Source organism: Ananas comosus, linkage group 20 (genome assembly GCF_001540865.1).
Source record: "Ananas comosus cultivar F153 linkage group 20, ASM154086v1, whole genome shotgun sequence".
NCBI classification, from domain to species: domain Eukaryota; kingdom Viridiplantae; phylum Streptophyta; class Magnoliopsida; order Poales; family Bromeliaceae; genus Ananas; species Ananas comosus.
In genome coordinates, this window is record NC_033640.1 from 6,882,383 (window position 1) to 6,895,149 (window position 12,767).

General features: G+C 42.6%; 1 protein-coding gene across 1 annotated transcript in view; it reads right to left on the reverse strand.

Moving 5' to 3' along the window:
- The window catches only part of LOC109725570 (AT-hook motif nuclear-localized protein 22-like), a 5,682-nt gene continuing 1,500 nt past the window's right edge, over window positions 8,586–12,767 (reverse strand). The window contains exon 2 of the mRNA XM_020254812.1: window positions 8,586–8,598. Within this exon, the coding sequence (XP_020110401.1) occupies window positions 8,586–8,598 (13 nt within the window). The remainder of the gene's footprint in view (window positions 8,599–12,767) is intronic.

The window sequence follows — 12,767 nt, forward strand, 5'->3', positions numbered from 1 at the left end:
ACAATATAATTGATTGCAAGTGGGTTTTCCAAATAAAAAAAAAGTAGATGGTACCATAGACCATTACAAAGCACGACTTGTAGCTAGGGGCTTCAAACAAGAGTATGGAGTGAATTATCATAAAACCTCTAGTCCTGTAATAAAGACAACTACTATTTGTATGGTACTTTATTTAGCTATTTCTAAAGAATGGAGGCTACGTCAACTTGATGTAAATAATGCATTTTTAAAAGGTGTGCTACAAGAAAAAGCTTATTATATGCATCAACCTCTAGGCTTTCGTGATAAAACTTTTCCACATCACGTTTGTCGTCTTCACAAGGCACTCTATGGTCTTAAATAGGCCCCTGGGCTTGGTTTCAAAAAGTAAGTGCTCGACTAAAGGAGCTTGGCTTTCTTATCTCTATATCGGGTTCCTCATTATTTGTTCGACATGACTCTACCTCCATCATCTATTTACTCGTCTACGCGGATGATATAATTATTTGTGGTGATAATGATGACAAAATTTAAAATATCATCGCTCAATTAAATGGTGAATTTTCTCTCAAGGATTTGGAGGATCTAAAGTACTTTTTCGGAATCAAAGCCAATCGGTTATCATCTGGTTTATTCTTTTTCTAAAAAAAATATATGTCACGCCCCGCGACCGCTAATTTGGTCGGTTCGGGTACGTCGATCAGATGCCGAACGGACAGAGCCTCCATTGCCCGCCCAAGGCTAACAACAACGAGATCATGTATGTAAACAGTTGCCCAGGAAACATTAACCTCATACATGATCTAAACAAGTACTAATACAAGCAATTGACAAAAGAGAGAAAGATCTAGCTATTACAATTTCATTCAACATAAACATCGAGTTTATATTTTTCATCTCTAAAATGTATACATGTTCATCCACAACTCTCCAAAATACATATACATCATGTCCTCTCATCTATACAGGGTGTACTAATGCATAAAGAAAGCTGCTAGCTAACTAGGGCGTTATGCCCTTACCGCAGTCCTCGCTCGGTCCGCTCGAACTCGGCCCTGCAACAAAGTGGGGTGAGAACTATATATATAGTTCCGAGTGGGGTCGGCCGTCGACTCCGCCGATCTTCCCACTAGGTTTAAGCAGGCATAAGTAGATAGATAGAGAGATATGAAAATGAGCTGCTACATAATAACGAAATCTACAACATGTTACTCTGCCTCAATAATCAGAATGAATACATGAACATTGTAATGTACTCTACTAACATGATACTATATCTCAAACTGCATGATATAAATGAAATGTCTACATAGTAATAAAATCAACTATCAAGTACTATGTCTGATATCCAATCTCATCTCGGCTAACTAAAAGATTATGCCCAAACTCACATCTCAAATCTCGCCGGTAAGTAGACTCTGCGCTACACACACCCGAGACCGCCTGCTGGGTAATCATGTTACCGAAATGTGATATCTACTCCGGTGCTCACTACTTGGGTAGGGCGACCACGCCAAGATTATACAGACTATGTGAGTACAATCCAATCCTCTCACTCGAGGATAATTAGTGCCTCTGTTGCACAAGTTCACATGCTACTACTTAGGAAATCATATTTTATTCCTAAGTTCATGTCATCAAGTTGTAAGTGTTTCCACTACACTAGTCCAAATGCCACTCTTTGGTTTACATGCTACTACTCAAGAAATCATCATCTATTCCTAAGTTCATGTCATAGTGTTTCTATTACACTAGTCCAAATGCCACTCTTTGAGTTCATTTACATGTCCAAGTTCATCTTTTGTTCTTTGGCACTATAGGATTCCATGTCAAGACCCAATCCTTATGCGTCCACTAAATCAAGTGCTCAACTCACTATATGATTTCTACTATGAAAACATGCAAGGAATTGAAGTACAACTACTTAATACAACCTATAATGCATGATAACAATATATATGAACAAATACTATAATAAAACAACTCAGACATAGAAGGAAGTTCAACTACTTTGGGATGGACACCCCCCACCTTCTAGTAATGCCACGAAGCTAGACTCCAACTTTCGTAATTTTTTGCCGCCTATCTCTCTCGACTGCGGCAAACGAAGCCAAAAACAGGCTTTTCTTTAATATCTTCGCGCCAACTCGTCGGATCGCCGAACCGAATTTACCAACGCGATCGATTACCTAGCAGATAGGTATAAAAGAGATCAATCCCAAATTTGGATCTCAACTTAACAAAACGCCTTTTTCGGAACCCTAGATGTTCGATCTTGCATGAATACACCATAAGGATCCTCGATTCAAGCAAATAACATCTATTTAGCATCAAAGGGTTCTACTAAAATCAATTCTAGAGTTTAAAACTCAAACCCTAGAATTCTACCATTAAAGCTCGAAGAGCTTACCTCTCCACAACTCCTCCAAGCCAAGGAAGAAGATGAAGAAGACGAAAATCCGCTTCCTTGCTTCAATCTCCACCAATCTCTCTTCTTTGATCTACCCTCGAGAAAGCTTCTAAAAAGAGAGAGAGAAAAATGAGAAGGATGTGTGTTCACTGGCTATGAACATAAGAGAGGGAGATGGGGGCCATTTATAGGCTGCCGCAATTGCAATAAAACCTCTCAACAATTGCTATTTGCAACATACTGCAATCTGCAGTTTTCTGCACTTGGTACCGGTACGCAGGATTTCTGTCACCGGTTTAACAGCTGCGCAGACGCCAAACCCGAGAGCTGCCTTCTCGGGTAGCTAATCTGGTATCGGTACGCATCAGGGGTGTCACCGGTTTAACAGCCTAAAATACTCAAACCCGAGAGCTGCTACTCTCGATCTGATACGGGGTACCGGTACCACTCTGATGTTTAAACGGTTACAAAATACCCAGACTGCAGTTTAGCACTTGTTCGACTTCTACTTCACGCCGAGCAATGCTAAAATTCAATTATCTCTTCTAGAACACAACTTCGACCCTTCCAACATCTTTGGACTGTCAAATGGAACACGTCTAAGCATCTCCCTCGCCACACTTTGGTCCTTTTGACCAAAAGTGGTTTAATAGGACGGGGAATCAATATCTTACAATATATTTCTAATCTTCTCTCACGAGTTAAAATAGACGAAGCTAAACCAACTACCACTCTCATTGCTTCAGGTTCGCAAGCCACCCAACATGAAGGAGAACATTTTTCTGATGCTACTTCATAATATATTACTAAATCGGAAATATCACTAGGCCAGAAATATCATTTGCTGTTAATAAGGCATGCCAATTTATGCATCAACCCATGACATCACATTGGCAACAAGTTAAGCGACTTCTCCGTTACTTTAAAGGTACAATTAATCATGGCCTTCTAATTAAGCCTTGCTTTACCTCTGTTCTCACTGCTTTCTCAGACGCTGACTGGGCAGGCAGGCTGCCCTGACACACGGCGATCAACAAGTGGATTTTGTATTTTTCTAGGCTTAAATTTGATAAGTTGGATGTCGAGAAAGCAACGAGTTGTGGCCAGATCAAGCACGAGGCTGAATATCGTAGTCTTGCCCATACTGCCGCCGAATTAAGTTGGATCTAGTCATCGAGAGCTCCATGTTCGTTTGCCTAAGCCACCATCAATTTTCTGTGACAATCTTGGTGCTACTTATCTTACCATTAATCCGGCCCTATCACTCACGTACAAAGCATGTCGAAATTGACTTTCACTTTGTGCATGAAAAAGTTGCTCGTGGTGATCTTCAAGTTGAACATATTCCTACCGTCAATTAACCTGCAAATTTGTTAACAAAGGGGCTCTCCAAGTAGCGGTTCATCATGCTTCAGTCCAAGTTAAATGTGGTTTCTCAACCCGTTTAACTTGCGGGGGGGCAGGTGTTAGAGTTATTCAAAATATATCAAATTCAAATTAAAGTTGTGTCACGCCCGGGTACCAGCGGAAGCATATCCGGCACGTGCACAGACCCGCCATACACCTGCAGTATATAAGGCGTCTACGAGAAGTAAGTCGATAGGAAGTGAGAAGGAAAGAAGGCGAAACGAAGGTAACGACTCGATTTTCTCATATCGACGTCGAGTAGACGTTTATGTGTTGCTTGAGCTAATTTGCTCTCTAGATTTGTATTATCTACGCAGTTTCGCAAATAAAATTCGGATTATTTAGGAAACTGTGAATAACCTTCCTTACGACCCTGACATACACTCTTTGAAGCTTACTCTGGAATATATTAGCCCATTTCATGGCTATATTGGAACGAATGCAAATTGTATACGCGAATTGTAACAAATTTAGAATTTATTTCTTCGTCAGCAGGTCTTCCAGCTTCGTTTGAGCTGAATTTGTAACCGCTTAGAAGCTGTTTGGAAGATATCTAACTGAGTACGGAATTCTCAGTAGAAAAACTGAATTTGCAAGATTCGACTATATTTGCTATAAGGATATGTTGATATTGATGCCCGTCTCTGATGTGTTCGCAGCGAGAGTGCGAACCATGAGCTCTTGGATCGTCGTGAGGCTACTTGTGAGAGCTGCTTGAGGCGTACTCTTGAGGTATTGACACTATGTCCCAACAGGGAATTTAATGAGTTACTTTGGTTATTAAGTGGAATTTAGGTCGAAATCCGGACATTTCGGCCGCTAGATTTAATCCGATAACTTGACGTTCGTTTTTATCAGGCAGCATTAGGCTTGTTGAGCCTTGCGCCCAGTGTGTGGGACTTCTGTGGAGTAATCGAGCTAGTACTAGGTGGTCGGACCTAACCAGAGCAAGTGAACTCCTCTATGTTCTTATGTACTATAGAATTGAGTACAGTTGTATGTTTTTGTGATTGATACAGATATTTGAGACGCAGTCACTATAAATTGATAAGTGTGATATGTCATAGCATATATGATTGATAAGAACCTCTATGAAGTAGAGAGTATGCATGGCATAAGTGTCTTTATGCCTATGTATGTTCGTATTTGTTAAGCATGAACTAATGGACATACTAGAGTGATGCTTAGTACAGTGGAGAACAATGATATTCTCGTGACTTTTGTAGAGAACCATGACATTGCTCTTCAGATTCTAACAATAAGGAACATATGACATGCTCATGACTATGTGATAGTGCATACTAGCTGAGATTATAATGCTTGTGATTTAGCTTACCCTTAGTCATGTTTACAATACTAGTGGATACTAGCTTTTGTTAAATATTTGTGTATTGAATTAATTCCGATCAGAGGATCGAGGGTCTGAACTTTGTATGTGAAATATGAAAATTGAGAGACACTTGTGGATAATGGACTTTGCTTGCTTGCCATCGTGCTCATGTCGCACAACGCGTTGTAAGGGTAGCTCTCTACAAGCCGGGCACTCCGGAGTTGGCCTACGCGACAGTTGCTCGCGTGCCGTGCGGGATTGGGTGCCGAAGTGGATTGCGTGGGGATGTATACTACCACGGGGCTTAGCTCCATTAGCGCGGCGCAAGTGCTACTTGAGTAGAGATCCCGTATGATGAAATGCGAAAGTGCTAAGGAAAATTGGAACAGAACGATAATTACCGCAGTTACAGTCGTAACAGTTAGTTACTTACACACTATGCTAAGTTTATGCTTTAGTATAGCCATGCTTCCTATCATTCAGTTAATTCATTACTGTTGATCATATCCATGTGTTTACATGTTCATTATTTGTTAACATTGGCTTATGAATTGGTAGCATTGAAATATATATGCAAATTACTGCTTTTATTTCCATTCTGTACATCTCGAGCCAGTGGTGTAATCTCGCCGAGCTGGCGCTTACCCACTGGGAACTATTGTTTAATATTTTCAGCGCCTTGGTGGTTGTTTGGTACAGAGCCTCGTTACAGGAGAGCAGGGATCGTGCAAGGAGTCGCGCCTAGCTAGGGACTACTAGGATGCGTGCTCAGTCGATCACGTTGCTACTCGGCGCTACGGCCGAGGGTGATGTCCATATACTATATGAGAGACCACCATTGTATCTATTCTTTTGTAGCACGCGACGTGATGTATATTTACTTTTCGGGGTTGAGATGATGTAGTTATTTATATTTAGACTGTGATCATGGTTTGTTACAACTTTGGATTTTGACTCGGATTCGGATACTCGTTGTATAATCGATCTTGTACTTTGGCTCTGATACCACTATAATCTGTCACGCGCCGGGTACCAAGCGGAAAGCATATCGCACGTGCACAGACCCGCCATACACCTGGCAGTATAAAGGCGTCTACTGAGAAGTAATCGAAGAAGTAAAACAAGAGAGTCCTGCGCTGTCCTGGATGGTCGCCTAGACTGATAGGGTGGCGTCCGGGTCCCTGGCTTCGAGCTGAACAGATGCAGGTGCAGTCAGCTGAATGAGGGTCCGGCAAAGAACTCTCGGGCATCTGAGGCGAAAGTGGCCTCCGGCCGCAAGCAAAAAGCACCGCCCCCCCTGTGGACACGTGGCGTCACGTGAGGCCCACCACAGATAAAGCAACGCGGGCGGTCGCAGAGTTCGCAGCATGGTTCGAGTGGCGAGGTATCCGCCAGACCGAGGAGCGCCGCTGGCAGCACAGGGAGGTCGTAGCACGGTATCATGATGCTTTATGGATATTCGTGTTCGTGGCATTATGTTGATAGCTGGTGATCGGCATTTCTTTTATTGATCGCCGGGCAGTTCCGCCGATTGTATAGGCATTTTCCTTTAGGCCTACTTGCATCTGGGACAGTGATTGTAACTGACCATAACCCTTGATGTTGCGTGAGTTTGGCCCTCGCTGCCCAGTTAAGGGTAGGCGAACTGATGCATGCCAGTGGAATTTACTGCAACTACACAAACTAGGTGAGTTGATTACGTATGGGCATGACTTGTTTGACAGCAGTATTAATGCCACCATAGATTCGCACGAACAGACCGTGACCTTTCGGGAACCGGTCAGCAGGAGTTTTTTTGTTTATAAAGGGTGCAGAGTTCATTGTTCGGCAATGCCATTACTCTGTCGCGAGCACGCCAGTTGATTTCGAGGGTTGTTAGCCTACTTGGCTAGCCTTTCTATGATGACGGAAACCCGTCAGATTGATGATATTCCAGAGTTGTGCGAGAAATCTGGGGATGTGGTTTTCCCAGCTGAGTTATGCCGGCATGCACCTGATAGGGAAGTGGATGTTTGTGATTGATCTTGCTGCCCTAGGGACAACTCCCTATTTTCTAAAGCACCTATAGAATGGCACGCCGCGTGAGTTTGAAAAGAGCTGAATTACAATGACAAGATCTTTTAGACTAAAGGATTTATTCGACGACGTGTGTCGCTTGGGGGGCAACCGGTGTTTTGTCAAGCAAGAAAGCTGGAATCTCTTCGATTGTGCGTGGATTATCGAGAATCAACAAGTCACAATCAAGAACAAATATCCGTTGCCCAGAATTGATGACTTATTCCGAATTCAAACTGCAAGATCGATAAGTATACTCCAAAAATCGATTTGCAATCGGGCTAATCATCAAGCGTCAAAGATTATAGCTGAAGATGTTGTCTATAGACTGGCTTTAGAACACGGTATGGCATTATGAATTACAGTCATGCCTTTTGGATTGATAATGCGCCAGGCCAGCTTTATGGATTGTAATGAACCGTGTCTTTAAGCCCTATTTGGGATAGCATTCGTAGTAAGTGGTTTATGACGATGATCTTGATCTATTCTCGAAGTGACTAAGAGCATGAAGTACCATTTGAGAGTGGTGTTGCAAGTATTATCGAGAAAAGGAACTGTTTGCCAAGTTTAAAGAAATGCGATTTTGGCTTCGAGAATCCGCTCATGCGCCGCCCTGGCATTTCTGGCCATTAGTGATTTTCACAGTAAACTGGGATTAACTGTGGATCAGCAGAAGATTGAAGCGATTAAGAGATTGGCCTAGGCCGACCAGTGTCACAGAGATTCGAGTTTCTTGGTTTTGTGCGGATACTACCGAAGATTTGTAGAGGGATTGTGCAAAGATGTCTACTCCTGCTCACTCGACTCACAGCATAAAAGGAGCTAAGTTTCTGTGGAACGAAAGCCTGTGAAAGAAGCTTCAAGAACTGAAGGAACAGATTGGACTACCCGCCCCAAAATTCTGGCACTGGCTGTTACTCGGAGTGACTATGTCGCACTTTACAGCGATGCGTCGTTGAATGGCTTAGGGTGTGTTATAATGCAGAATGGCCAGGTGATGGCTTATGCTCACGCCAATTAAAGGATTATAAAAGAACTAACCGCTACACATGATCTGGGAGTTAGCAGCGGTGGTATTTGCCTAAAGCTTTGGCGCCACTACCCTCTACGGCGCAGCGTCTGGGCGAGGTTTACACGATCATAAGAGCTAAAGTATCTGTTTACTTCAGAAGGAGATTAAACTTGAGGCCAAGTAGATGTTGGAGTTGCTCAAGGATTATGATTTCGACCATTCTATCTATCATCCGGGAAAAGCTAATGTGTGTAGCAGATGCTTTAAGTTCGAAAAATGCGACGGAAATTTTGGCGATGTTCGATAAGCCTGATACGCCTATGGCAGAATTCCATGTCGTTAGTGGTGGCGGAGCCTACCCTGCCTCGATTCGAATTAAAGAAAAGCAAGCCTCAAGACTGAATCCTGCAAAAGATTCGAGCAAAGATCACTGTGATCCAATTGGCGATTTTCGACGTGGATATCAGGGATTCTGAAAAAATTCGGCTGATAGATTTGTGGTGCCTGCCAATCCAGATATTAAAGAAGAAATTCTTGAAGAGTCACACCGGCTGCGCCGTATACTGTACACCCTGGAAGTACAAGGTATAAAGATTGAAGTTAACCTACTGGTGGCCGGAATGAAAAAGGAAGTTGCAGACTTTGTAGCTAAAGTGCTTACAATGTCACAAGTATAAAGCGAACCATACGACTTCCCTGCGGAAACCCTTCAGAGTTTACCCATACGAGCATGTGGAAGTGGGAGAGGATTACTATGGATTTTTATCTTGATTACCTCGCTCACAAGCAGGTCACGATGCATTTGGGTAATGTGGATGATTAAACCAAATCTGCGCACTTTATCCAATCCACACAAACGCTGGTCAGGGGAGAGAACTCGCTATCAAAGTGTAGCCTTGACGAAATTGTGCAGATTACATGGGAGTACCAGCTCTAATTGTTTCTGACTGTCTACCGGAAGAAGATACCGATTTGTTTCACATTTCTGGAGAATTACAGAGGCCTTGGGACCCGATTGTGATTTTAGTAACTGCTTTCCACCCCAGAGTGATGGGCAGTCCTGAGCGTACCATCCAGACCCTTTGAGAATGTTTGAGGGCCTGTGTGATTTGACTACCGGGCAGTTGGCCACATTTCCTCCGATGGCTGAATTTGCTATAACAAACGTTATCACGCAAGTATTCAGATGGCACCGTTTGAAGCCATGTATGGTAGTAAAGTCGTAGATCACCATTCAATTGAGTGAAGTGGGTGAGAGGTTAGTGTTGGTTCAGATGTACTGCAAGAAGCTGAAGCTAAAAGTGCGACTTGCCGCGAGAACGTCTACTAGACAGCGTCAAAGTCGACAAGAAGAGTTATGCGGATAAACGTCGCCGAAGAAACTTGAATTTCAAGTCGGCCGATCATAGTATTTTTTGAAGGTTTCACCGCGAAAGGAGTTAAAGATTGGCATTCGAGGAAAAGTTAAGGCCATCGGTATTAATTGGAGCCCTACGAGGTGTTGGAGCGGAATAGGCGCACCCGTAGCATATCGCTTGCTTGGGCCGCAGAACCTATCGGGAGTGCATAATGTGTTTTCATGTGTCCACATCGTAACTATGTATTTGATCCAACACACATACCTTGAGAGTGCTCCCCGATAAAAAAAACCAGTGGAATTTACAGAGATTTGAGCCTTCGAGGAGCATCCAAGTGAGGATACTAGCTCGAAAGTGAAACGCTTCGTAAGTCGCAGAGATACCGCACGTGAAAATCCTTTGGAGCAATCACGAGGAACGGGAAACCCACTTGGGAACTGGAAAGTGCAAATGGCAAGAGCACTATCCTATCTTTTCTCGACAGAATCTTGAGGTAAAGTGATTTCAAGTTTCGCGACGGAAAACTTCTTTTTAGGGAGGGGTGAATGTAATACACTGAACTTTTGCAAATTGGCGAAAGTTCGAGTGTGTGGAATGGTGTGGGGTCACTCTACATGTTGCTAAAAAGTTAGAATAAGTGTTGGGACAAGTTTTGAGAGTGATTGGAAATGCAAAAAATAAGAAATGCAATTGACCTGCGAAATTGAGCATTTTTCTGCTTGCTGTACCCGGTACACGCCATCATTGTACCGGTACAAGCTTGCAAGACTTCGTGGCCAGCTTGGATATTTGGTAATTTCACATTGGATACCTACCCTATTTGATCCCAGCACGGCTCTGGACTTCAGTGAGTACTGCAAAAAGTTCTGGAAAAGCTTCTCTTCGCCTTCTTACTCTCGTCTCTCTCTAGGGTTTACTCCCATCTCTAACGTCGATTCGCCGATTTCGCTCGGTTTTCGTCGCCGCGTGCGTTCTTACGTATTTGTCGAGCGTTGCAGCCCCCTTTGTGCACGTGTGAGGAGGTTTTTGGAGGCTCTTTTGCTGTCCTGAACCCAGTGGCGAGTGCTGTCTGGAGGCGTTGAGAAGGTAAACGCACTCGATTTTCTCCATTAATCGAACGTTCGACGAGTACGTTATTTGTTGCTTTTGAGCTATTGCTTCATAGTTGCTTTAATCTGAGATTCAAGCAATTAAAATTGGATTATTTAGGCTGTGAATTAACCTTCTTAAGACCTGGAATAAAAGCTACTTTGAAGCTTAATGTGGAATATGTTAGCCATTTATGAAGCATATGAACGAAATGCAAATTGTTACGCGAATTGATACAATTTAGAATTATTTCTTCGCAGAGAACTTGATCCCGGTCTTCAAGCTTCGTTGAGCCTGAATTTGTAACCTTAGAAGCTGGTTTGGAAGATATCTAACCTGAGGTAAGCAGCGAATTTCAGTTAGAAAACTAGAATTTGCAGATTTCCGACTATATTTTGCTATATATGTTGATATTGACTGCCGTCTCGATGTCTCGTTCCGCACGCAGAGTGCGAACGAGCTTGATCCGTCGTGAGCGACGTTGTGAGAGCTCTTGGAGGCGTCTCTTTGGAGTATTTGTACACTAGTCCAAAACAGGGATTTAAAGAAGTTCTTTGTATTAAGTGAATATTAGGTCGAAATCGACATTTTCGGCGTGATTTAATCGATCATTGACGGTTCGTTTTCCAGCCAGCAATGAGGCTTCGTTGAGCCGTTGTGGGACTATCTTGTAGATAATCGGAGCCTAGTACTAGGTGCGGCTCGAGCCTAACAGAGCAAGTGAAGCCTCCTCTGATGTTCTATATTACTATAGAATTGATACAGTTGTAGTTTTTGTGATTGATTACAGAAATTTGAGACGATCCACTCTATGATTATATGTATTGATATGTAATACATATGATCATGAATAAGAACTCTATGAAGTAGAGAAGTACTCATGGCATAAGTGTCTTTATGCTATTTATGTTCGTATTTAGTCTTAAGAATAATAATGGACATACTAATGAAGTGCTTAGTAGCAGTGGAGAACAATGATATTCCCCTGTGACTTTGTGAGAACCATGACATTCTCATTGACTCTAACATAGGGAACTATGACATGCTCAATAACTATGTTGATAGTTGCCATAACTAGTGGAGATTATAATGCTATGTGATTAGCTTTACCCCTTAATGTTTACAATTAAGTGATTACTAGCTTTGTTACTATTGGTGTATGATATTCCCGATCCCAGAGGATCGAACGGGTTCTGAACTTTGTATGTGAAAATATGAAAATTGCAGACCATGGGAATAATGGACTTTTGATTGCTTGCCATCCGTGCTCATTCGCACAACCAGCTTGTGAGGGGGTAGCTCCCTACCAAGGCGCACTCCGGAAGTTAGGCCTATTCGCGACAGTTGCTCGCCCGTGCGGATTTTGGATGCCGAGTGGATTGCCGTGGGGAGTGTATACTACCTACGAGGGCCATTAGGCCGGCGCAAGCTGGGCTACCATTGAGTAGATCGCCTATGAATTGAAAGGAAAGTGCTAAAGGAAAATTTGGACGTAACGAATAATACAGTTTAAGTTAAGGTAGTTACTTACATCACTATGCTACGTTTATGTTATAGTAGTAGCCATGCTTCTATGCATTCAGTTAATTCAATTACTGTTGATGCTATGATCACATGTGTTTTAACATGTTCATTATTTGTTAACATTGCCTTATGAATTGTTAGCATTGAAATTATATCAGCAAAATTACTGCTTTTATATTTCCATTCTGTACATCTCGAGCTAGTGGTGTAATTCGCCAGAGGCTGCGGCTTACCACTGGAACTATTGTTAATAGTTCTACACCCTTTTGGTGTTGTTTTTTACAGAGCCTGTTACAGGAGAGGCTAGGGATCGTGGCAAGGGAGTCGGCCTAGTAGGGATACTAGGAGCGTGCTAGTCGATCACTGTTACTCGGCTACGCCGAGGGTGATGATCCATATATATATAGAGAGACCACCATTGTATCTATTCTTTTGTACACCCGTGATGTATATTTACTTTCGGGAGAATGATAGTAGTGTTATCTTCTCTTTTTGCTGTGATCATGGTTTGTATACACTTTGGATTTTGACTCGGATTGGATACTCGTTGTATATCGACTTGTACTTTGCTCTGATATCAGGATAGGACTCTCTTGTTTTAGA